The sequence below is a fragment of the Lissotriton vulgaris genome, chromosome 7, assembly GCF_964263255.1.
Source record: "Lissotriton vulgaris chromosome 7, aLisVul1.2, whole genome shotgun sequence".
Lineage (NCBI taxonomy): Eukaryota > Metazoa > Chordata > Amphibia > Caudata > Salamandridae > Lissotriton > Lissotriton vulgaris.
The window spans coordinates 159,742,597-159,770,072 of record NC_141695.1 but is presented as its reverse complement, the minus strand read 5'-3'; the positions used below and the strand labels follow the sequence as shown (position 1 = coordinate 159,770,072).

General features: G+C 47.5%; 1 protein-coding gene across 2 annotated transcripts in view; it reads left to right on the top strand.

Annotated features, from left to right (window-relative positions):
• The window catches only part of SMG9 (SMG9 nonsense mediated mRNA decay factor), a 216,611-nt gene that overhangs the window by 112,308 nt on the left and 76,827 nt on the right, over window positions 1-27,476 (top strand). For both annotated transcript variants that reach the window (XM_086929855.1, XM_086929854.1), the window contains 3 exons: window positions 8,766-8,861; window positions 9,335-9,420; window positions 27,245-27,348. In XM_086929855.1, coding sequence (XP_086785981.1) covers window positions 8,766-8,861; window positions 9,335-9,420; window positions 27,245-27,348 — 286 coding nt within the window. The remainder of the gene's footprint in view (window positions 1-8,765; window positions 8,862-9,334; window positions 9,421-27,244; window positions 27,349-27,476) is intronic.

Sequence of the window (27,476 nt, the reverse complement as noted above, 5' to 3'; positions counted from 1 at the left end):
TACTTCGTAGACATGCATGGCTCAGAATATCCGGTTTCAAACCAGACATTCAAACTACCATCTTGAACCAAACTGTCAACCCAGACCACCTGTTTGGCCCAGAAGTTGATACCACCCTCGAGAAAATGAAGAAGGACACCGACACTGCAAAGTCTATGGGTGCCTTGCAGTCCCAGCAGTTTCGGGGTGGTTCCTTTCGTCGCTCCAATAATAGAGGCACCTCGAGGGGTCAACTGTCACAGTCGAAGCAATTCTATAAAAGTAACACCCAACCTTCCTATACCAACAAGGGTCTGGGTGGATACCGTGGCAACAACGTCAAAGGCAGAGGACGTGGTAATAACAGCTCCAGGTCCTCCACCGCCAACAAACAGTGACGCCTTGTCACTGCCCCCCGACCACGCAACACCGGTCGGGGGGAGACTCCAGCAGTTCCTGCCCGTGTGGAAGTCCATCACCACGGACAGGTGGGTCAGATCTCTTATCCAATATGGTTATTGTCTGGAGCTCACATCCACTCCACCCATCATACCCCCAAGGAGCCGTCCTATGTCCGGCGAGCACTTGCACTTGTTGCAGCAGGAAGTCAACGTCATGCTGCAAAAAGGAGCAATAGAGCTCGTGCCCCCGCAGGAAAGAGGTACAGGAGTTTACTCCCTGTACTTTCTAATTCCAAAGAAGGACGGATCCCTCAGGCCCATCCTAGACCTCAGACCTCTCAACTTTTACATTCTGTCAGAACATTTCCATATGCTCACGCTGCAGCAGGTTCTCCCACTGCTTCAGCAAGGGGACTTCCTGGCAACTCTGGACCTCAAGGATGCGTACTTTCCCATTCCACTGCATCCTTCACACAGAAAGTACCTCAGGTTCACCAAACAAAACCAGCACTACCAGTTCAAGGTTTTGCCTTTTGGGGTCACCACAGCGCCCAGGGTTTTCACAAAGTGCCTAGCGACGGTGGCAGCGCATCTGAGACGTCAGAACATCCACGTCTACCCCTATCTGGACGACTGGCTCATTCAGGCAAAGTCGGCCCAGCAGTGCGCCACCCACGTGTCCCACACCATTCACCTTCTGCACGATCTGGGGTTCTCACTGAATTACCCAAAATCCCATCTCCAGCCCGCCCACATACGGCAGTATCTGGGTGCGACCATAAACACTCTGGCGGCCACAGCGCAGCCGAGTTCAGTGAGAGTCAACAGCATTCGGTCGCTGATCCAAAGATTCAGACCTCAACACTCGCTTCCAGCAAGAGTGTTCATGCAGTTGATAGGCATGATGGCCTCCTGCATCTCCATAGTCCCACACGCGAGACTACATATGCGTCCGCTTCAGGAGTGCTTAGCACGTCACTGGACTCAGGCTCACGGGCAGTTGAAAGACCTAGTGTTGGTGAGCGGTCGGGCATACAACTCTCTGCATTGGTGGAACCCACAAAACCTTTGCAAGGGCCGACCGTTTCAAGAGCCTGTGCCGCAGATTATCCGGACGCTTCTCTCCAGGGATGGGGAGCTCATGTACTCAATACATGGTGCAGGGACTATGGACGCTACAGCAAAGGAAGATGCACATCAATATACTGGAACTGATGGCGATCTTCATGGCCTAAAAGGCATTCAAAGCACATCTGTGCAACAAGGTCGTGTTGATCCGGACGGACAACATGACGGCCATGTACTACATTCAGAAGCAGGGGGGCACACACTCTCCGCAGCTGTCTCATCTGGCTCAGAGCATGTGGAAGTGGGCCATTCAGAGGAACATTTTCCTCATGGCAGAACATCTCCCAGGCAAGGACAATCAGATGGCGGACCTGCTCAGCAGGCACAGCCACCAAATGCACGAGTGGGAGATACATCCATCAGTACTCCAACCGTACTTCCAAAGGTGGGGTCATTCAGAGATCGACCTGTTCGCCACAAGGGAGAACGCAAAATGCCAAAGCTTCGCCGCCAGGTTCCCACAGTCGCAGGGCAATGCGATATGGATGAACTGGTCAGGCAGATTTGCGTACGCTTTTCCCCCAGCCCCTCTGATACCGCTGGTGGCACGCAAGCTCAGATTGTAATTGTAATTGTAAGAATATTTGTTAAGCGCGGTTGCTGCCCGTAGGCGTCCAAGCGCTGAGTTGAAGCAGAGAAGAGATGGGAAGAGGAGCTAAGGTACACAGGATTTGGCAAACAGCAGTGTCTTTAGGTTTTTACGGAATACGAGGAGGTCAGGGTTGGACCGAAGTGAGAGGGGAAGAGCATTCCAGAGCCTGGCGGTATTCAAAGAGAACAGCCTACCCACAGCCCTGGCTCGCTTCGTCTGGGAACAACGGCGAGGAACGCCTCCGTCGACCGAAGGTTCCTGTTAGGGTGGTAGGGGATGACAAGGTCGTTGTTAATAGCTGGGCCCGATTTCCAGAGGGCGCGGTGCGCCAAGCACAGCGCCTTGAAGGCCACTCTCTGCCTCACTGGCAAACAGTGAAGACTTTTTAGAGCAGGTCTGGCAGACTGGGTGCGCGGAATTTTCAGCAGGGAACGTGCTGCAAGTTTTGTACAACCTGCAATTTTCGGAGGGTCATCTCAGGTATAGGGCATTGTTCGAATCCAGGCGAGACTGGATGAGACCTTGTACCGCCACCTTTTTGGCCTCTAGGGGAAGTAGCGGGAGAACCTTCCTCAAGATTCTAAGTAGGCCAAAGCATGTGGCAGACAGTTTTGTGGCCTGGGTGGAGAAGGAGAGTTTGTTGTCCAGCCACACTCCCAGGCTTTTAACACTTTCCTTAGGGGTGGGGGGGGGGCCCAGTGCACTTGGCCACAAGGAGGTGAAAGGCACAGGAGAGGTTGGGCCTAGGAGCATGAGCTCCGTCTTTTCTCCGTTTAGTTTTAGGGAGGAGTTGGTCATCCATCCCTTAACGTCCTCTAGGCATTTTAACAGATCGGCTGGGGAATGCCTGTTGTTCTCAGTAGCCAGCGAGACCACAAGCTGGGTGTCGTCGGCGTATGACACGATTTTAATGCCATACGGTTCGACAACACCCGCCAGTGGCCTCATGTACACGTTGAACAATACAGGGCTCAGGGATGAGCCCTGTGGTACTCCGCAGCTCAGGGGTTTGCTAGAGGACACTGTCTCACCGTCGAAGATCTGAAACGACCTCCCAGACAGAAAGGAGTCAAACCACCTTAAAGCGTCACCTGAAACTCCGATGTTATGGAGACGGTCCAGCAAGGTGGAATAGCTGACCGTATCGAAGGCGGCACTTAGGTCAAGGAGGATCACTGCCACTGATCCTCCCTGGTCCAGTATCCTTCTAGTTTCTTCGGTGACCGCTAACAAGGCGGTTTCCGTGCCATGCTTCGGTCTGAAGCCTGTCTGGGATGTGTGTAGTAGAGTGGTCCTCCAGGAACTGGACCAGCTGCGCGTTTATATACTTCTCTAACACCTTGCTAGCCCAAGGGAGAAGTGAGATGGGGCGGTAGCTGGAGTGGTCATCTGGGTCTAGGCTGGGTTTCTTCAACAACGCCCGTACCATGGCCTGCTTCCAAGCTGTGGGGACAGAGCAAGCGGATATGGACGTGTTTAGAAGATCCAGGATTACAGGCAGGGTGGCTTTGCTTGCCTGCATCAGGACTTCTGGAGGAGCAGGATCACAGGGAGAGCCCGACTTGACTTGTCGTGCCACTTTACTTAAAGTGTCGAGGTCCAGGGGAGGGAAGTGCTCGAGGGAAGGCTGGTCTGGGTGAAGAGGTGGTCTAGGGGGGAGTGGATTAATCGCATCCGGGGTTGTGGCTGCAGTTGGGAAGGTAGAGTACATTTTTAGAACTTTGTTATGAAAAAAATCCGCAAGCTCGTTGCATTGGTCCTGGGTTTTGTTAGGAGGGGGTGCCGTGTTGGCACTGGAACATTGCTTTATTATTTGGAAAATTTCTTTGGGCTTTGATTTCGCTTCTAGTATTTTCTCAGAGTAGTGAGTTGCCTGGGCCGTTCTGATCTCTTCTTTGTAGGCTTTGATCGCCTCTTTGTAGGAAGCCTTTTTATCTGGGAGGAAGTCTAAACGCCAGGCTCTCTCTCGTTGCCTGCAAAGGCGTTTTAGCTGTCTTAGAGAGTCGGAGAACCAGGGGGCAGATTTCTGAAGTCTCTTCGAGGAGGATCTACGAAGCGGGAGAATCGAGTCTAGCGAGTGGGTGATCCAACTTCCGTAGTTGACGTTTGCCACATTGGAGTCTAGGCAGGGTGAAGGGCGAGTGGAGCCCAGGTTATGCAGCCAGGACTCCAAAGGGAGTTTTGACCAGTTCCTCCTGGTGGTGACTTGGGGAGGTACTTGGGGGGTCTTGTGTGTGACCCAGGTAAACAGGACCAGAAAATGGTCTGACCATGGAAGGGGGGTGGGTTGATCGACAGTTAGATCCAGGCAGTTACTAAATATAGGGTCAAGTAAATTGCCTTTTTCATGGGTCGGGGCTGCAACCAGTTGGGACAGTTGGAGAGCTTCCAGATCATCTAGTAATTCCTGAGCAATGTGGTCTGAGGGGGAGTTAAAATGGAGATTAAGGTCCCCTAGGATCGTGTGGTTAGCGGAAGAAAGAATTATTTCCGCTATAATTTCTGGAAGAGACCTATGGAACACTTTTACAGGCTCAGGGGGGCGGTAGATCAGGGTGCATGAGAAAGAGCTATTTGCGTTGAACTCTATGCAGAATGCTACACTCTTGTACTCGGGGATAGTTTCTGCTGTAGTACGGCATCGGCACTAGACAGCACTCGATGACTCTCATCCTGGTTGCTCCAACGTGGGCTCGCCAACCATGGTACACTACGTTTCTGGAACTTTCCGTGGTACCGCATCACAGGCTTCATCTCACACCCAGCCTTCTGACGCAGAGCCATGGCGACATTCAGCACCCAGATCCGCAACAGCTCAACCTGGCGATCTGGCTCCTGAAGTCCTAGAGTTTGGCTACTTCAACCTTCCTCCCAATTGCATGGACATCATTCGGGAGGCTAGGAAGCCCACTACTAGAGCATGTTATGCGGCAAAATGGAAGCGGTTTGTCATCTATTGCGCAAACCACAACATTAATCCACTAGATGCTTCTATTCAGAACATCATCTGTTACCTATTCCATCTATACAAGTGTAATCTGGCATATACTTCCATTCGCATTCACCTGTCTGCGATGGCCGCATACCTACAAAATAGACAGCACCTTTCACTTTTCAAGGTGCCTGCCATCAAAGCATTTCTGGAAGGCCTCAAAAGAGTCATTCTGCCACGGACTCCACCAGCTCCTGAATGGAACCTCAATGTGGTTCTTACAAGACTGATGGGTCCTCCCTTTGAGCCACTATATTCCTGCGAGATCCAGTTCTTGACGTGGAAAGTGGCTTTCCTGGTAGCAATTACATCGCTACGAGGGTTAGTGAACTGCAGGCCCTCACAATCCAAGAGCCTTTCTTCCAAGTTCATTCAAACAGGGTAGTGCTCCGCACTAACCCTAAATTTCTACCCAAGGTTGTGTCTCAATTCCACATCAACCAAACCATTGAGTTGCCGGTGTTCTTTCAGAATCCAGAGTCACTGGCGGAGCGGATGCTCCATACCCTTGACGTTAAACGTGCCCTAATGTATTACATCGATAGGACCAAGGATTTTAGAAAGACTAAACAGCTTTTTGTTGCCTTTGCGCCACATCACAAAGGTGACCCTATTTCCAAGGCTGGTATTGCTAGGTGGATCGTGAAATGTATTCAGATCTGCTATGCAAAGGCAAAACGCACTCTTACCATTCCACCAAGAGCCCACTCCACCAGAAAGTTGGGGGCCTCTATGGCTTTTCTAGGTAACATTCCCTTAGAGGACATATGTAGAGCAGCCACATGGTCTACCACACACACATTTACCAAGCATTACTGTGTAGACGTGCATTCCAAACAGCAGGCAGCTGTAGGGCAGGCTGTTCTCAAGACACTTTTCCAAACTGCTGCAGCTGGCACGGGCGGCCGCCGCTAATGGAGGGACTGCTATGTATTCTATGCACAGATATGAATTCAGCAGCCCACATGCCTGGAACTGCAAATGCTACTTACAAGTATGCATCTGTTCTTGGCATGTAGGGCTGCTGACATTCATATCGCCTGCCCTCCTCCCCGGCGCCCGCATCAGCTGCAGTATTCACATATCATTTCATGGCATGGTCATCATTCACTGAGTTTCACTCCATCTTGGCCACAATGGCTAAAAACAATCTGGGGATGGAGTCGATGCCCATGCGCACTGTAGTCCAGGGGAGGAGCCACCTATCTCGTGATACTTCGAAGACTCTTCCAGGACAACAATGTGCAATCATCCGGACCCAACACCAGGCGGCGATCTATGCACAGATATGAATGTCAGCAGCCCTACATGCCAAGAACAGATGCATACTGGTAAGTAGCATTTGCATTTCCAACCTAGATTTAATTTCTAGAGCGGATTTCTGGTTTGCCTGCTTCGTTTTTTATATTCTGTTTCTTTAGCTTCTGAAATTCAGTCTCCTATACTTACCTCCCGATACGCACTGCTATTATTCATACTCGACAATCAAATGTCGTCCTTTATCTATGACTGTTTAATAACTAGGCATTGGGATCTAATTAATTTTCATGGCTTGAAAAAATTGTGTTGCACTTTTTCAGGGTGGGCATGGCTGCATGCACCATCCTGCTTGTTGTTTGGGACCCCCTGGTTCTGTTCATTAGAACTATGTTGCTATTCTTTTTCCAATGTTTGAACCAAGTTTCCTTAGCTCTCGTGGAATCCTCACCCCTGTCTTCCTGTGTTGCTGGCTATCGCCTATCAGTGATGGCATTCTCCTGAACGCCATCTGAATCCAATCTAAATCTCACCTTGACGTTCCAAAGAATGTGACCTGAGCATTCTTTTGCAGATACCTGCTGCAATAAGAGTACAAAGAGGAAGATGCACTACTTCAGATTTGACCAAAGTGCTCTGATTTAGTTTTTTAAATGATGTGTTTTGATTGGCTTGGCTTCCCACCTGTGGACACATCTTGGGATACATAATTAATCTCAATCCTGTGAGTTTTGCATCATTCTCACATCTAGGCAAATGCACACCATCCCAGAGGAAATGTGTTACCAGATTTTGAAGCTATTGTGGGAAAGTTTTCTTTGGAAGATGTTTTGCTGCTAAGAGTCGTGGAGATAAGTGTTTATCTGCCCTGCATGAGAGGAGCTGGTTTGCCACTGCAAGGAGAGAAGCTTACCTGTGAAGATCTGCTCAAGACTCACCTCACTGAGGAATCTGCATTCAGAACGCCTCAAAAAACTGAGACCAACCCGATTCACACAGGCCAGCCCTGGAGCATCAAGACTCACACAGCCCAGCCCTGGAGAAACAAGACGCACACAGCCCAGCCTGCTGGAGAACAAAAGGCCCAAATCGCCTGGGTCATGTAGCTGTTAAAGGCAGGCTTCTGCATACCCTTAAGGGGGTCGTATTGCCCATTTTTCCATTTGGGCCAGAAAGTAAGGCTGTTAAACAACTTTCATTTGGTCTATTTCTGTTGGCTGGGGGTAAGTCATCCTTATTCCAGAACCATTTTAGCCTTATTTCTCACCTTTGTTTTTTCTAGAGATTATATTTTTAGAAATAAATGATTCCTAACCTAAAGATAACCTTTTGTGCCCTGGAGATTCCCCTAGTCTTGTGTGTGTGCCCAACACCACCAGAAAAGTTTGACCCGACTGCTAGATATGGGACATGCAAAATAGGTACTCCTGTTAGACTTGATAGTCGGTGCTATCTACCTTGACTTTTACTGAATGTGACCTTTATTCTATGTGGTTGTTCTTTGGGTTTAGGGCGATTTTGCTATTTTTGTTGCGGGAAGCTCAGGTGTTGAGGCGCTGAACTTTTGAAATGGAGGGACACGTTTCACAGCAAGGTTGCTACGTTCATTGTATTATGCCGATTTAACACACTGTAGTACAGTTTGTGGTGATCCTGTGAATTCAGCATGCAGTGTTTCAGTTGTACTGTTCAAATACTGTACACACGTTTCTTAGGAAGTTAGCAGTCCTATAGTGATGCTGTTGATCTCACACACTATTGTGCAGTGCTTCTTTATGAACTTGCTTAATACTTCTTAAATAATTATTAAGGAAGTACTCTTAGCAGAGCGCAGTATTATTGGGGAAGTGGGGTTTTAGACAGCTTTCCACTCATCTAAAGCTTCTGGCTATAGTGCTTCTGGGTAAGAATTCCTTAGCAAAGAAGAAAACTCTCCTTTAGCTGGAATAATGTGGCCATTGCTCAGATACAGTCCTTCAAGGGAGAACTGAAAACGTTCTCTTCTTCCAGTAACCCTCAGCTCCCTTCCAGTACCTGTCGAGAGTTCAACTCTCTCCCTCTGTTTGCCTCCTAAAGTGTATAAATTTGCATGCTTTTTACATTTTGTATGCATTTTTTTCACAGCTCAAACTCTACTTGAAGGTATTGTAGCACTTTACATTACACAATGACACATTCATTTTTCATAGAATTCTCCTACTGGCACTCTTGTGCTACTCAAACCCTTAAATAAATAAATAAGTTTAAAAAAAAATGCAACCAGCATGTTGCTGTTGCCGCACACAACCCTCTGCGGCAGCTCCCTGTTAGTTTAGCAATAACTAAATACCATCAGTATGAAAAACAATATTGAACTTGTTCTGTAGATCCTTGGCAAGTATCTTGTTTATCACTCCTTTCTTTTGTTTCTCTGCAGCCGGTCTTGAGCCCCGCGATCCTGGATCATCTGATCAATAATGACCGGAAGCTGCCACCAGAGTACAACCTTCCACATACCTACGTAGAAATGCAGGTGAGCTGGGTGTGGGATCCACCAAGGATGCTGCTTTCTTTATTTTGAACATTAAGATGGCTTGATGTTATGCAGCATGGGTTACATGGGTAAGAGTTGAGGAAAATCAACATGGTCTTTCTTTCAAAAGGTGCTTGTTCTGTGTTGTGGAACGGGCACCGAGATAAATACAAAAGTGGATATCTTTAACTGGATAGCACAGTAGACGAGGTGGGGCATGTGAAAGTATCATTCAATACAGTGGAAAGTGGGGAAAAGCAAGCTGTAAGTGAAACCTAATTGAGAATGCACTCTTCCTACTGAACATCCCCATTTCTATATTTCAATAGTATTGGGTAACGTGGCAGGTTTGGCATCCAGAATCTGATTTTAAAGTTTGCAGTTTTGCATTGTGCGTTTTAGTAGCAGTACCTTGGGGAACAATAAGGGGGGTTGCTAATATCGTCTCACTTTCAACTCCTGTTCTTCCACAGTCTCTGCAGATTGCGGCCTTCCTCTTCACCGTCTGCCATGTTGTCATTGTAGTCCAGGACTGGTTCACAGATCTCAACTTGTACAGGTGAGAATTTATAAGCATCGATGTCTCTGCATTACTTTTGCCCCTTTGTTTTACAATGCCTGATGCTGTCCACATGAACTTCTATAATTACTCTGGTTTAAACATTTTTGTGTGGTGGCAAGATGGTAGTGTGAATCAAGGTATTGCCACCTTTTTTCCTTGCAAAAAGCCTCATCATTGAAAAATGCCAACAGTGTTTCAAATTCAGTTAAATACTGCCTGTAGGAAACTGGGTTTTGTTGCAGTAGTCCCCCCCCCTCCTCCACACAAACACACACACACACATTTTGTGCTTGGTATTTGATGCAACTTTGACTGAAGTGCTCTGGGTTCCTGCTAAACAGCTCCCTAGTGCCATTGTTCTTTCCACAGAACAAGTTCACTGGTCAATTGATCCCAATTGTCCAGGCCGTTAGCACATATGTAAGCCCCTTGTAAGTGGTACCCCTGGTACCTAGGGCATTGGTACTAGAGAGGGTCCCTAAGAGCTAGAGCATAGCTTGTGCAACTCTAGTGGAACTCGTACAGACTGTCACTACAGACTGTGTGACAAGGTGACCTAAAAAGTTAAAACAAGCATGGCGCACACTTGTGTGCCATGTGCCCTAAAACACAGCATTTAACATTTCTATGTCACACCTACAGCAGGCCTTACAGTCCTACGGCATTGGATGCAAGGACATCCGTGCATGAGCAGATATGCCCCTGTGCTTGCCAGTTCCATTACTGACCATACAAGTGAGCAGGGATGACATCTTAAGGTATGTACTGGGAACTGGTCTAAACGAGTTACCCACCCACATGATGGCTTCACTGAAACACATGGTGTTTGGTAGTAAACACCTCATATTAAACCCACCCTGATTCCATTGATGGATGTATTGATACATATGCCCAGAGGGTACCTTTGAGGTACCCCCTGAAACCTACCAGCCCTCTAGTGTGCTACCTGACTGGCCCAGTGCATTGCGCATCCACAGACTAGATTCTGATCCCCCAAGGGTGAGAGCCTTCACTCTCAGGAGGTCAGAAACAATGCCTGCTCTGAAGAGAGAGGTCTGATCACCTCCTCCTCCTCAAAGAAGGCTGGTAAAATTTGTGTTCCAGGGCAGGAATGTCTCAAAGTGGCCACACCTTTGGTATGCAAATCTAGCTTACCTCACAAGAGAGGATGCCGATCCCCCTGCCCTGGGCCATCTGGCACCAGGACAGGCGGTAAGATTAGCTATACAGGAGGTGTGTTGCAATGCCAGGTTGGACACACCCCTAGGTGAATGCAAATTTAGAGATTCCGCCGTCTTGTGTGTGATGGAATTTGGAATTGTGGAACAGGGTGAAGCCCACTCCCCAAAGGAGTAAGTAGCCCATTGACTGCTACTCCTCACTTCCCTTGACACCCCTAAATTGAGTATTTAGCCCCCCATTCCCCAAATACCACAACTTCAGATTTCTACAGACCTTAAGAAGACATGGACAAAGAAGGCGGCTGCTGACCGGAGAATCAAGGTGCACGACTGCCTTGGCGCCAGCCTTGCCAGCCTGCCTGCTGCACTTGACCCTTGTGGAACAACGGATTCGTCCTGCCTCAGTGCAGACCTTAAGAAACCCAGAGGGATGCCAGTGCTTCGCAAATCGCCAAAAGAGTAGAGGAGCTGCTCCCCTTCAGCCGAAGGCACCAAAGAAGCGACACCCAGTACACTGACTTGCCGCTTACGGGGACTACCGACACAGCAGCCACCCAGGAAGAAGTAGCAGTGCTCCTACAGGTCAGATCCGTCCTCACTCCAGGTGTGGGGACGCCAGGACCCATCAGAGCCACACAACACCTACACCTTGGGTACTGGACTCCTTGCAGCAACCAAGGCGTGTTGTTTCCAGTCTGGACACCAAATCCGAGGAAGACTTACCTGCATGTTGAGGGACTCATTTCATTTCAATCAAAGACAAAGAGTGAGTCTGTGACTGCAGCCACCCAATGACTCAAAACACCTATGCACCCGCGCTCCAGTGCCTGAGTCTTAGAGAGGTGACTGTGCTAATGAGGTCCCCAGATCTACTGGAGTTAAACCCACCCTTGGGTTTGCCCAGACTGGACTTCCAGTTGCCACCTGCAGCTTCTTTCTGCTAGCCCCCTCGAACAGTGAGTAACTCCAGCACACCAAAAGACACCACTGTATCCGAGCCCCACCGCCCAAGTAGCAGTGGACCAACGGTGTCCCTAAGTGCCCGAGGATCTCCAGGGTCGAGTCCCCTGTGAGTTATCCTGGACTAGTTCCCCAGTCCCTGCTTCCAGCTTCCTTGTACCAGACAGTTCTCCCAAGTGAATGGAACACCCAACGTTGTGAGACACCTCTGCACCCGGATGCCCCAGAGCCACATGAGGGACCTGTTGGTGTGGCCTTGGACCTTGCCCGATACTCATCTTAAGTCCTGAAGACTAGTCTTGTACGTCGCTGCTAAGTGCCAAATGCAATATATGTTTTTTCTCTATATGATAACATTACCGATCAAGAAATTGCATTATGTTCATTTTTGAAAATTGTAAAAATCCATAACTCGAAAAGTGCGTACCCGATTCTGTTGATCTCGGTATCTAAATTTATGTAAATGTACGTGTTGTTTTTATAAAATGGTCTTGGATCTCTGAGTGTGTGTCTCATTTACTGCTTTTGTGTGTGTAATAAATGCTTAGCACTAACCTCTGATATACCTAATTACTCACCCACACTGTCACAAAAGAGAGCATTTAGGGGGTCATTTGTGCCTCCGTAATTCCTTTGGGGTTTGCCCAGACTCTTTACACAGTCTCTTTTTTTGGTCCACTAGTTGTTATCCATCATAGAATCTTCATTAAATTAATAACCATTAAAGATTTCCAGCAGTGTGTGAGATCCTTGTAACAAATGTTGCACAGAAACATTTTTATCTGCAAAACATATGTATGTCATTTCAACATTTCTTATTTAAAGTGATTCCCTGTCTTTATATTGATGCAAACCAAATTAAAACCCAGAAAAAACCATTTAGTGTAGCGGTTCTTAACCTAATCAGGTGGCCTGTGACTATTTCCTTCAATCAAGCTGGACCTCTAAAGTGCAGCTGATCACCAGAAAGGGTATCCAGGCGCTGTGCTGCACATATCATTCGTAGAGCCACGTGGAGGTGGGTGATGTGGGTGCTCCTGGGCAGGTTGAGAATCAGTCTGGCTGCTGCGTTCGGGATCGTCTGGAGTCTTCATTAGTTCGGTGGTGGTGCCTGCATAGAGTGTGTTGCTGTAGACCAGCCGGCTGGTGACGAGGTCCTGTACGTCATCATCACCGTTTTCCTAGTGCTGGTGGAGAGCTACTTAAAGACTTTGCGGAGCATGCGGAGAGTGTTGAAGCAGGCTGTGGAGATGGCCTTAACCTGCATTTTCATGGAGAGTTCACTGTCTAGGATGATGCCGGATATTGCGGGTGTGGACTTTTGGGTGGGTCTGAGTTCAGATGGCCATTAGAATCCATTCTGGAGGGAGGTATGTCTGCCGAAGGCCAGAACTTCAGCTTTGTTTGTGTTGAGCTTCCGGCAGTTATTCTTCCTCCAGGCTGAGATGTTCTTCATACAGTTGTGGAAGTCGTTCTTCGCCAAGGTGGGGTCCGCTGAGAGCGAGAGTAGGAGCTGGGTATCACCCGCCTAAGAGAAGATGTTGATGTCATGGGTTGTGACCATGGGTAATACTAGTCATGAAAAAGGGTTTTTAAGTGACCAGGGATTTTCTGGACGCTCTGCTAAAGTGGACGCAATAGTTCAAAAAGGAAAGATGTCGCTATATGGTGCAACTAGGTGAGGGGATAAGCCCTATAACCCCCCCAATTGAGTGCGGGAAACTACCTTCACAATTAAAAATTCGAGCATTAACCTAGGCACACATAAATTAGATATAACGGTCTGTTAGTGTAGACATATATAGTACATTATGCAAGCCAAAAAAAATCCAGAGATGATCTCTTGATGAGTTTTGAATTTGTTCAGTTTTTAATTTTTGAGAAAAACTAGCCGACACGCGTTTCGTCGCATTTGGAACAATATTTCTGCAACTTCCTCAGGGCTGTATTAAAGGATATTAGATCGATGGTTTGTCGCTCAGCCGGTGATTATACCGACCCGGCCGGGCCCGAGACAAACTGGTCAGCTTCAATGCTAAACCAGGGAATCGGAATATCCGTATCGAATTATGTAAAACGCTTGAATGCGCTCCGATATCTGAAAAAACCCAATGGTATCGATGGGGTGAACCGGAAAAAGCCTGTAGTAGGGTCGAAACAGAGTATGGCAGTTGGTCTCGGTGGATGCTGTGGGGGAGAATAAAGCAAGATGAACGGATAGCTCCTTGTGCGTCAGTAATCTTAAAGTATGTGAGCCTCGGTGTCTTGCCCACGGGCCACTGTGCTCCTGGTGACCACAACCAGCAGGTCGGGGCCGTGCACCTGAAGCTGTGCGTCTTGTTTTTTGACTGCGACGGGAGCTCCCTGGGATCTCAGGACCGCGATCCGCTGCTGATCTTCTTTGACGGCGGTGCTGTTCCCTTGGAACACAGATGTCCCGATGGGAGGCCCCCACAGGACATGCCGGCTGCTTTGGGACCTCGGACAGAGAGGTGAGTGTTGGCTTGGCTACTACTCCCTGCTAGTGGCGGACTACTGCTCATCATTGGGGACACTGTTATCTCGTCTCTGAGGATCGATCCTCTGTGACACGCAATTGCGGGACAGGCTCCATCCCCACCCGGTCCTCCTTGGCCCCCTGCTGCCGAGTACTTGTTGACGCGCCAGACCGGACTGTTGCGGCATCCTTCTTCGCCCCCCCCCCCCCTGGGTCTTTCAGAGGGCCCCGTCCCTCTCGGCCCCCTGCTGCCGAGGACTTGTTGACGCGCCAGACTGGACTGTTGCAGCATCCTTCTTCGCCCCCCTGGGGCTTTCAGAGGGCTCCTGCCGATGCCGTGGAGCCTGGTGGATGCCTCCGTTAATCGGTTTCGGCTGCTTTGTTTGTTCGGTTTTGCATGGTTGAAGGGCGAGTGAGATGGAGGTTCCCCCGTTGTTCGGGGATACGATCCCCCATTTTAGGCAGTTTCTACCTCGAGGACAGTGATCTCCCAGTGGGAAGATGGCGACTACCTTCCTCAACAATGGCCAGTAAAAGAAGCCTCAAAGACCTACCACTTTGTCATCCTCCTCCTCCCCTTTAGTGTTAACTCAAATTAAGGTGGCTAACTCTGACTTTTCCTCTGTACTCCAACTCCTCTCTATCTCAACCCACGACAATTCATAACTCTTGCCCTAGCTTTGAGCCTAACTTCTCACACTCTCTGACTTTTCTCACTCCCTCTCGCCCCCTCCATCTTGCACCCCACTTATTCTCTTTCCCGCCCATCCGACCATCTCAGTTTTCTTACTATGCCGCCCTACAATCACACCATCACTCCGCCCAACACTTTAAACACTAGGTTTGGCATCAACTCGTGGACCTTGCTTTACCCTCCCAAACTCTCTAAAAATGCCAAGAAGAACCTGAAACATAAACTCTTAATTCATCCCCAAGAAACCCTATTTGTAGGTAATTACCTAAGCCTTACATCCATTGTCAAAACCAATTACATCTTCTACTCTAAGCGCCCCTCTAAATGGAAAAGTATCTTGATAAGCCACTTAACCATAAAGAAATCTATCAAAATCCCATATGGCCTGAATCTATCCACCACCCCATTCCCCACATTCGCAGGAGAAATTGACATCTCCATCTTCAAATCAGGAAATACCCTCATTCAAGCCTCTGAAAACCACCTCACCATCTTTGAACACCACTTCAACCACCTATACGATCTACTATCCTCACCTTCACATTCTTCCTCAGCCGCGCAAACACACAAAGTCCTCACAACGACACTGCTCCTGACTCCAGCCCACATCCCACTGAATCCTATGATATCCTTGAAGTCTCCCAATCCCAGTCCTTGCATCCCACCACTAACACTACACCCGCTCCCCAGCTTTTCCCCTCTCCATCTTATCTGACCCTCACCCATTCCACCCCCTCAGACGCTCTCACCCATCCCCAACCTCTTCCCTCTTACCCCTCTTTCCTCCTTTCCCCTGCTGCCGATCCCTCTTCTCCTCTATCCTCTCCACCACCTCCGACCCCTCACACCCAACCCCAACCTCGCCCCTCATACCCCGCTTTCCTCCTCTACCCCAATGTTTGATGCCCCTACTCCGCCCCTCCAACACACTTACCGCTCCACAATGTTCTCCTACTCCACACTTTCTTATCGATCCTCAACCTCAAAGACATGATTGCTCCTCATTCCAACACACTGAATCCCCTCACTCCTTCTCCCATGATGTTCTCCTATTCCACCTTATCTTTTTGATCCTCAACCTCAAAGACATGAGTGTTCCCCTCTTCCCCAGCCACTCCCCCCCCCCTCCTCCTCCTCGTCCCATAGCATCCATCAGACCTCTGGGGTTGAGGACGCTCACAGAGCCAACCGTCATCAGGTCGGAATCGGGAACACCCCTCTCATCCCACCTCCTGGGTTCCCTCCTCTCCCACCGCCTATACCTCTCCCCCCGGACAATTTGGAACAAACCCCCATCCCCACGGACCCCCTTTCTTCCTTATCGTCCTCCTTTTTAACTCAATCGCTTCTTAACATTGAACTCCACCTCTCTATCTTGTCATTGGAACTTCATCCCTCAGGAAAGACTTGATCACCCTCCGTGATACTAAACCTTCCAACCATCCCATCTCCTCCTTCGATGACACTCTTCCTAACTCTTCTCTCCCTCCTCAAAGAGGCACTTCTCCTCATTACATTCTCTAAGATGGACTCCCCCATAACGGCCTTCCCATTACTCCTCTTACGTCTACCCACCCTTCCTCCCTGGACCTAGGGGTCCCAAATAATTCCTACCCCCCCCCCCCCCCCCCCAACCCTTTGACTGGTGAATCTCTAATACCTCTTCCTTCCTTTTCAGCGGCCCCGGGGATAAACCTCATCCCTACCGCCTCTGGCTCGCCCAAACCCCCTCTAAGGATATTCCTCACTCCACTATTCCTGTGATCCTGGGAATTAGCCGCACCCCCATCTCCCCTCGTTCGCCTAGGTCTCCCTCGCAACGCACCACTGTCCACTCTGAAACTGCTCCTGGTATCAATCCCAAACCCCTTAACTGCATGCTCATCAACAGTCGATCGGCTGCATGTCATGCAACTGAAATCTCGGAGACTATCCTCAGTGAAGCCATTGACATCGCCTTTCTTACGGAAACCTGGCTCAAGGCTCACTCCTCATCCATTCTCGACAAGCTCCCCCCCCCCCCCCCCCCCCCGGTTGCTCTATCATCAGAAAAGATAGGCCTGTCAAAATCGGGGGAGGTGGGGGGGGGGGGGGGGGGGTGGTCTAGCCATCATCTATAAAGATGACCTCCCTCTCTTACTTGTCAAGAACTCCGACCAAATCACTTTCGAATACCTGGTAGCTGAACTTATAGTTCACCCCCCCCCCCCCCCCCCCCCCCCACCCCCCCCCCCATTCGGCTACATAATATCTATCATCCCCCTGGTGACCCTATATCGATTGTAGATGAACTATCTGACCTACTTTCCCAAGCCTCGATTTCCTACTCCAATAACATTTTCCTCTGAGACTTCAATATTCACTGGAACAATAATAACGACCCCTCGGTTTTAACCCTCAATGACCTCCTTGACGTTACTGATTTGATCCAACTTTGCCACTCTCCTGCACATGCCAAAGGAGCTACACTAGATGCCATCATCACTAGCAAAGATTTTGCCTCCCTCTCGCACATTGTCCCCATTGATTGGTCGGACCATCACCTCATCCTTTTCCCGATCAACAGCTTCACTTCTCCCCCTCCCCCCATTAACCCTAAACTTAAGAAATTAACCAGAAACCTTCACCTTATTCCCCCAGGCGTACTAGAGTCTAAACTCAAAGCCAAACTTCAACTTCCCCCTCCCTCACAAAATGCTAACGATATTCCTGAACACTACAACAAAACAATCACCGAAATCCTTGACCAAATTGCACCAGCCAAATTAAAACCGCAGAAAAACATCCCTTCCAAATCCTGGTTTAATGCTGAACTCAACAATGAGAGACGTGCACAGTCTGAGCGCTCTTAGAGACAACACCCCTCTCCCTCTAATCTCGCCCTCCTCAGATCCGCTAGGTATAACTACAAAAAACACATCCTTAGTGAAAAGGCCTCCTCCTTCTGCGCTCAACTTGATCGAGCCAAGAATAGATCCAGGGAATTATTCAACATTATCAAAAAACAATCTGCTTCTGCCACCCCCAAGTTGACCGCCACCACCGAAAATTGTGAAGCAATAGCAAATTTCTTCTCTGAAAAAATTCCCAAGATTGACGCATCCTTTGCTTCAACTCCACCCTCCACCCCCTGCAATGTGTCTCACCCCTCCCTGTCATCCCTCCCTTGACACCTTTCTCTCCTTCGCCCCCTCTTGATCCTTTTCCCCCTTCTGACCCTGCTCATCTCCCGCTCACTGTCACACCTCAGGATCTCTTCCCCCCCATAGCACACAGCCTAAAAACAATGCTTCCTGGCTTCATTTTAGCCCTGTTACCAAGCTAGAAGTACTCAACATTATCTCCAAGCGCAAACCATCCTCTCATACCCTGGACCCACTCCCCGCTAACATCGTTGAAGACCTAAAGCATATCATCACTCCTTATTGGACTACCATCATCAACTCCTCCCTGGCTACGGGTTGTGTCCCTGTTACCCTCCAGTTGGGCCAAATCCCACCCATCCTTCAAAATTCTACAGCTGACCCTAACAACCTTAACAATCTACGCCCCATCTCTAATCTACCTCTTCTCTCCAAAGCCCTCGAAAAAATGTGTCCTGCTCCAACTTGACAAACGCATTGACTCATTTTGCCTTCTGTATGTATTACAGTCAGGTTTCCGAAAGGGTTGTAGCACTGAAACTACAATGCTCAACATTGTTGATGACATCCATCACTCCCTCGACAAGGGAGAGGCTTTTCTACTCATCCTTCTTGACCTTTCTGCTGCCTACGATTCTGTCAACCACTCTACCCTACTCAATACCCGCAAAGCTCGGTTTGGCCTCAATGGTCCCGTTCTTGAATGGTTCACTTCCTTCTTCCAGCACAAATCCCAACAAATCAAAATCAGCAGTTGCCTCTCTAAACCTATGCCTGTCTCACTGGGTGTTCCCCAGGGGTCTATTCTCTCTCCTTCTCTATTTAACCTCTTCATGGAGCCCCTCACCCTCATTCTAAAGAAAGCAGGTATCAACCTGCAGTGATGTTACTGCTTTTTGATGAACCTATGGGCACGGGGGTGTTGTTGTTGTTGAATTAGGGGTTCGGGGCGGGGGTGGCGAAACGAGATCCTCTTCCCGTTTTTTCTTTCTTTGAAGTTTTAGGGGCGACAGGCACTCTGCAGTTTTCAGCAGGCAGTTTTGAGCCCAATGGGCAGGGCAGCAGGGTGGTTTGGGGGAGAACGTTAGTTTTTTCTGTTTTCAGGTTTGTAGTGTTCATCAGCATTATGTCTTTCCTGTACACATGGCATGAAGAGGGCGCTGGGTGGACGATGGGGGGTAGTGATATAAAAGTATTGAGTTGGAACGTTAATGGGTTTGGGGATAAAATCAAGCGGTGTGGTGTTCTCCAATTTCTTAAGAGGCAGGCGCCAGACGTGGTTCTGCTGCAGGAGACGCATCTAGTTGGAAACTTATGCAGCGCACTGTATAGAATGGGATTTAAATTGATCGCACATTCGGGGTTTACAACAGGATCTAGATGGGTGGAGGTGTTGGTCCGCAAGACATTCCTAGTGGCAATTACTTCTGTTTGAGAGGACGGTAGGGGCAGGTACAGTGGGGTCACGGGTAGGTGGGACGGTCACCTCGTGACTTTCCTTTCCGTGTATGTCCCGCCAGGGCTTCAGAGTACAACCTTTGCTGACTTTGGGTCGGTCCTCCTTTCGCTCCCAGATGGCCTTTTGATGTTGGGAGGCGACTTTAACGCGGTCGTCTCCGGTATGGTGGACAGACATCCTCCTCGAGAGATTGGGCGAACGATGCGGTGGTTGCCTGATTTCATGGACACAAGGGATCTGGTTGACTGCTGGAGGCTGCTACATCCTGATAGTAATCAGTATACCTTCCAGTCTGGAGTCCATAACAGTCTCTCGCGTCTGGACTACTGTCTGGTGCTGGCGGCCCAGGCTGCTTATGTAGTGAGAGTCGATCATCTGGCCAGGGGGATATCGGACCATTCTCCACTTTGGATTCACGTAGTGGTGAATCGTAGCTTCGCGGGGCGAGTGTCCCCTATAAACCCATGGTATATGCGCAACCCTAAGATTCGAAAGGAACTTCTTGCCCAAATAGAAGAATATTTTGTCACAAATGAGGGTTCGGTCTCCTCCTCGCTGTCCCTATGGGAGGCTTTTAAAACTGTTGTGAGGGGCCAGGCCTTATCATTGATAGCTGGATTTAAGAGGGAGAAACAAAAGAAGGTGGTTGAGTTGGAGACTGAGATTGAAGGGTTGGAAAGGGATTTGGAACTTAAGGTGACGCAAAGTAAACTTCACCAGTTGCGTCTAAAACAGCACGACTACAAACATTTGGTCACAGATAGAGCGAAGCAGCTTGCCAGAGAGCAGAAGGGTAGGCTCTATGATTTGGGGGACAAGGAGGAAAACTCCTCTCTTGGCTGGATAAGAAAGACTGGGCTAGTTGACTAGTCCCTGAGTTGTTGACGGAGGAGGGGGAAAAGCTTAAAGACCCCCAGAGTATTGTGGATGAATTTGCCAAACACTTCCAGACGGTGTATACTTCGATCTCTTCTTACCCCGAGTCTGACTCTCATCTGTTACTTCGAGATATTCAACTCCCGCATCTTTCCGTAGAAGATAAAAGTTTTATGGATAGTGACCTAACGACAGACAAGATTGCTTTAGCCATCTGCTCACTGAACTCCCGCAAGGCATCAGGCCCTAATGGTATCCCTATGGAGCTTTACGAGCTTAGGCCAGATCGCCTTTCGCCCTATTTGAGGGAAATGTTTTTGAAGTCCCGAGAGGGAGGGGCTCTCCCAAGAGATCAGAGGGACGCTTTGATAGTAGTAATACACAAGGATGGTAAGGTCAACACCAGCTGTGCCTCATATAGACCCATTTCACTGCTCAATGCAGAGCCTAAGATTTTGGCCAAAGTATTGGCGAATAGGTTGATTAAGGTTATTACCGAGCTGGTGCATGCCGAGCAGTCGGGATTTATGCCCCACAGAAATAAGGCCTTGAATTTGCGTAGGTTACATGAAGTTTTGGCTTGGGCCCAAGCTCTGCGAGAGCCGGCTATAATTGCGTCATTGGACGCAACAATGGCATTTGATGCGATTGAATGGCCTTATTTTTGGGTGGTATTGGCTAAGTTTGGGTTTGACCCTGGATTTATTGGCTGGATAAGCCTGTTCTATTCGGAGCCCCTTGCACTAGTGGTAGTGAATAACAAGGTATCCTCTGCCTTTCAGTTGGGAAGGGGAACCCGACAGGGTTGCCTGCTGTCCCCCCTTTTTGCACAGGCTATGGAGCCGTTGGTCGCCTGGTTGCGATGGGAGCCTTCAATCAGGGGTCTGCAGTGGTCTTCGGAATGAGAGGACCTTATCTCCCTATATGCTGATGATATTTTACTTTATTTGGCCTCCCCTCGTAAATCCTTAATTGTGACGTTCTTGCCTCCTTTGGGAGCAACTCTGGCCTATCGATCAACTGGAGTAAGTCCGTATTGTTTGTTTTGCGGGGTAACCCTCCGGTACCTCCCAGGAACTGCCCTATACAACTCAGTTTGGAAGGGTTTAAATATCTGGGGATCTTTGTGTCTCAGGACCCCTCAAATAGGTACTCTCGGAATCTCCTGCCCCCTCTCGATAGGCTTATGAGGGATATATCCAACTGGAAGAAGCTTCCTCTTTCTTTATTGGGTAGAGCGGCATTGTTCAAGATAATGGCTCTCCCACACATTATTTATGCTTTGCAAAATTCCTTGGATGTGGTGTCCTCTAGTTACTTCTGTGAAATTGAGAGTTTGCAACGTAGTTTGCTGTGTGAGGGGAGGCCTCGCATTGCTTTACACAAATTGACTCTTTCCTGGTACGACGGAGGTATTGCCCTCCCTAAAAGATAATATTGGGCGGCCCACCTGGCGGCAATTAACCACGGCACCTATGGCCGGGTTAACATAACATAACATAACATGTGTATTTGTAAAGCGCACGTTCACCCAGAGGTCTCTTGGCGCTGAATAACAGATGTTCATTGTTACCCAACTCAATGGTACTCATTTTATCGACCTCAGATGGATGAAAGGCTGAGTGGACCCGCCGGGATTCGAACCTGTGACCATGAGGTTGAACACAGGCCCCTGCAATGGACGCATAGTCCACTGAGCCACCAGACCCGGCTTGATGACCCAGGCTACGCCATTGATAAACTGCTTCTCCCAGGAGGCAATTAAAATAGGGCCCTATACTCCTATCCCAACAGAGTGCTATTGACAGGTCCCACTAAACACTCTGTGAATGTCTGGCATGCGGCTACGGCCTCCTTGGGATGAAGAAATAGATTGACAATGGCCACTCCGCTCTGGGACACTGAAATGCTTGGTAAGCTGTGGAAGACGAAGGGCTTCGAGAGGTGGGACCTCCTAGGAATTTCTATGGTTATGGACATTTGGGGGAAGGGAAAGATTAAATCATTCCAGGAATTACAGACTGAGTATAAACTTGCCCCATTGGAGTACTTTCGGTATGGTCTGGTACGGCATGACCTTTTGTCATGGCTGCCTGGTGAAGCAGAAACTTCGGAGGCTTCCCCTCTGGAGGATAGGATATTAGACGGCCACCTTCCGGATAAAACAATCTCTCTAATATATAAAAAGTTGATTAATCACAGGACTGACTCCCTGGAGGCGCTTAGAGATAAGTGGTTGCAAGACGGAATAGAGTTAGACGAGGAGGACTGGCAGATAGCGATGTCTTCCCCCTAGAGAGGTCGCGATCCCATATCGCCTCAGGCTGGTACAACTTAAGATTTTACATAGGATTTACCTTACAAGACCCAGGCTAGTACATATGGGACTTTCAGACTCAGGGCTTTTGAAAAGAGGATGTGGGCTAGTTGGTACATTTATGCATATTATTTGGGAATGTGAGCAGGTCACCACATACTGGCGCAATATACATAACACGATGCGCAGAGTACTTGGAGTTTCCCTCTCTCAGGAGGCACGAAGGTGTTTGCTTAATACATGAGTGCCTAAAGACCTAAACATCTCGCAGACGCAGTGGGTCACGCTGGGGTATATGATTGCCAAAAGGAATATAGCCCAGCTGTGGGGGGCAGCACAGCCCCCCTCCTTGGTAGAGTGGGAAAATAATTTGGACTGGTGTATGTTCAGATCGAAAACTACATACCTAGCGAGGGGACGCCCTCGTACATTGATTTGGGGGTCATGGAACAGTTTCAGAGGAGACATCTGTACGCCACCTGTAAGTGCTATCCCGGATGAAACCCCCTCCATAAATTCTGATATGTTTTTAGATTTTGTCTTTGGCCCCGTGGAGTGTACTCAACTACTGTGCCTTACCCTCTGTAATGTAACTTATTGCTGATGTTTGTTTCAATAAAAAGAAATATTTTTTTAAAAAGAAAGCAGATATCAACTACCACCTCTATGCAGATGATACCCAAGTTTACTGTCGAATCAAATCCCATTCAGACATCCTGCACCTCAACGACACCCTGACTAAGATCCAACAATGGTTCCATCACAATCACCTAAAACTCAACCCTAAAAAACTGAAGTCATTCTCTTTGCCCCTAAAAATAACTGGCTCCCCATTCAACACTGGCTCTCTGACCTTAATGCTCTCAACTGCTCCCTTTCCATCTCTAGCTCAGTCAAATCTCTCGGAATTAAGCATTGACCAAAACATCAGCCTTTCCCCTCACATAAAAAACGCTGCCAAAGGAGCTCTCTTTTCACTTCTTCCCTTCAAAAAAATCAAACCCTTCATCCCTGTTGATGACTTTAAATCTGTTGTTCAATCATTAGTACTCTCCAGACTCTACTACGGCAACGCTTTGCTCTTAGGTACACCTAAAGTCCACCTAGCCCCAATCAAGTCAATCCTTCACCTCGCGGCCAGTCTTCTCTCTGATTCTAAGAGGCGGAATCACATCTCTCTCATCCTCAAAGATCTCCAATGGCTTACCCTGGATGGCAGATCCATCTACAAGAACGCCTGCATTACACATAAAGCCTTGCTTCCTCAAGCCCCGCTGTATCTCTCCCAAAAACTTCACAAAGCTGGCTTCACAAGAGAATTGAGAAGCTCCAATGCCCTCTTACTGGTCCCTCCCTTGGTTAAAAAGAAATAGACTCAAGCACACTCTTTCTCCTGTAATGCTCCAAACATTTGGAACTCTCTACTCAAAGATCTACGTTGCAACCCCTCATACTTCAGCTTAAAAAAAGTCCTCAAACGACACATTCTCCTCAAATATTGGGGTCCTTAATCCTGTTTTCCTCCCAGGTGTTTCCTAACCTGCCCCTTATGCTACCATGTTTCCTCTCTGCTTCTTACCTGACCCGACTCCCCCGCTTAGCTCCCCACATTTACCTCTTTCCTCCTTCCTCCTGTGCACTTGCACTCACCTCATTCCACTTCTTGTTCTCTTCTCTCCTTTCTCCCTCCCTAATCCCCACCCTACCCCTATTCCCTCTCCCTTCGACTCTGGCCTATCCCACTTACACAGTCATCCAATGCCCTGATTGGTTCTTAATGTTTACTGCCTATACCTTTGATTTATATCTATTGTCCTTTACTTTTTTGTTTTCATATCTTGCCTTTACTTTTTTATTTGAGCTTATTATTATATTATTCGATCTAGTCCTTCTCCTGTAAAGCGCTCTGATACCCTTGGGTCTTGCCAGCGCTATATAAAACTGTTTAAATAAATTAAAGAAAAGATACTAGTATGGACGATAGGAGCACTGATGTGCTGCCAAAAACATGCATTGGGAGGAAAAAAGACAAAGTGATATGCTGGAGTCAAATCTTGCAAACCTCCAAGCTTCTCATTAAAATTAATTTCGATATTTGTATATTTTTATTTTGTAGATTAAATAATTTGTGAATTTGTTTGAGATATACTTGTGTCTGTATTGTTAAGTGTTGTTTAGAAGTTCAAATTTGAGAAATTGCTTACTCTGGTGATCCAAAGTTCCAGCAGTGGAAGGTTAATCAATTACTAATCAACAAAAAAGCAAAAAGGAGCTAGAATTCAGAATACAATTTGGGAGTTCTCTACTAAATTTGGCCAAGAACGTCAACAAAAGAGCAACCTGAGCTACCTTAAATGATAGTTCAGACAGACTGTAATCTAATTCTGACAGAAATGGTAAGCATCACAGATTGACGGTAGATGACTAAGAAAACCCCCATGTTGTGGGCAGCTCAAATTTATTTTCCCTTTCTTCGTAACTGCTACTGCACCTCACCACTCATCACGAATACATAGTATCCATTCGCACACTGATCGGTAAACGGCACAAGCTCATTTATTTGACTACTATGAATAAGTTCCCCTACTTACATCTGGATCCTGACACAAGCTCATACCCTCACATTTTGAAACACTAAAGGACCAGTTGTCCAGTGTGTCTGATCTAAGAGCTTATCTTTTTTGATCATTGGTTATTTAAGTGTATTAAACAATGGTAATTAGTTCTTTAACTCCATAGTAAGGCGGATAAGCTGTGTTACTCATTGCTGCAGCATGTTTCCAATTATTATTGTACCGCTGTTAAACTTCATTAAAATATGATTACAAAAAAAAAATACTGAGCTTGTGGGTGTACTTAACACTTTTCATGCATCTTTCAAAAGCAAAATACAGTTCATGTGACTGTACAGGTGAACAGCCTCATTAAAGAGGATTTTACAACTGGCAGCAGGTTGCTCCCTTATTTTAAAATTCAGTGCAGTGAGAAAAGGCCTCTGTTTCTTTTTTGTTTTGCCATTTCGTACAGAACATGTACATGGCTATTTCAATATTCTGCTTTCCAGGCACTGTCAGGTAGGAGAAAGTGTTGTCTGTGAAACGAATGAAAATTCCAGTGAAAGGGAGCCGGGTTTACAGTTTAGTAACTGTATATGAAAGGATCTTAATATCTGTGGACACTAAATAGAATAGCAAACTCAACCCCACTCGGAGCGTTTGGTAAGCCGGATCAAGCAATGGATAACTAAGATATTGTCAAGCCTGCGTGCATTTTACAGCAGATGATGCAGACCTCTTGGGATGTAGAAAAGAAGGCCTATGACCCAATTATGAAACAGAGGGTAATTACAGTGTAGAATTCCACTCCTAATTCCGAGTGGGCCGGTGTTCCCGCACCCATTTTCTTCCGGGTGTTGGAACGATGGTCTCAATTTAGCTGAGCAGTAATTCCATCTGAAAAAAACCACACACGGCTTTGGCTGTAGCATCAGCCGAGCCTCTCATCTTTTTATTTTTCTGTTAGAGGGAGTATACAATGTTCTCCTCTGCCAGAACTTAGCTTTTCCTTTCTTACCCTACTTGCCAAAAGCCCCTCCCCCTTTTCCCACATAGAGGCCATTTACCACTGCTGAGACAAGTGGTGTATGTTTGTGTTAAACCCCACGAAATTGGGAGTTTCATGTGATTTTAAAACTAGTAAATTGTCCAATACTGAAAGTGCTACTCCACAGTAACTTCAATTTTGCATGTGCACCCTGCCAGTACCATGAAACTTGTATTCAGGGACTTAATGACTGAGGGAGGAGGGGCATCCGTTCCCCATCCTGGTGCTAGAATGGGCAAGAAAGTTAATCAGTTGTGTTTTAGGCAGTGTGCCTCACTCTGCTCTACCCACCCAAAACATTTCCGTAGAAAGGATAAAGCCCTCTGTGGTGAAGACCGCTCTTAAAATCATCCTCATTTTTTTGTCCCCTGAACGAATACTTTTGTCAAAAAAGCTCTTGTAGCCTGGTGGAAGAGCAGGGAAAAGTGCTATTGTACATATAAAACAGTCAAGAACACATTTTTAATGACAAGACACAGAGAAATATGTCAAGTGAAAAAAGGACTACTACACCAGACATTTGAAATATATTAGCTGGGGAATATATAAGATTTGCTCCACAGAACAGAGCTTAGCTGTCAATACATTACAATATTAATGCTGCATGTTTTACTGCATGTTTAATGAGGCTGCTGCCTGTAGCATCAGATATTTTTCATGTCTATTTTTCCTCTGCTCCTATGTAAAGCTCTTTGCCTACCATAGGATCTCCTCTGCGCTTTATGAAAATGCTAATATTTAAATGAGAGGCTCAGCATGTCACTTGCTATGGGTGTCACTCCTGTTCGCAAATAGGTTTCTATTTATGAGTCCCTTTTTGTCATGGATGCTGTGATCCTAATAATTTACATTCTGTAGATGTTTTCTCTAGAGTTCCCAGTCTGTGCATGCATGAAGCTTTTTGTTTTATTGATAGAGATAATGGAAATCATGTACAAGCTGTTGACATCCACCGTGATTTCATGAGAGTTGTTTTTATGGCCATGACCCTTAATATATCAGGACTTAGTTGTAAATGACTGTTGTGGCCTTGTGAGGAGGAACTTCTGTGTACCTACTGAAATGTTGTTCATTTTGTCTCTCCTCTACAGGTTCCTTCAAACAGCAGAGATGTTGAAACCTTCTACACCCTCTCCCAGCCATGAGAGCAGCTCCTCTGGTGGGGACGATGGCAGCGAGTATTACCCGCAAGTGGGTAAGTACAGCGACAATAGCTAACTGCTGTGGTCCTAGAAATCTCTGAGATGCTTCTAGTTGCAGAGCAATTCATGGATTGCTGAAGATTAATATAACATTACATTTAAAGCTGCTGCTGGGTGATGC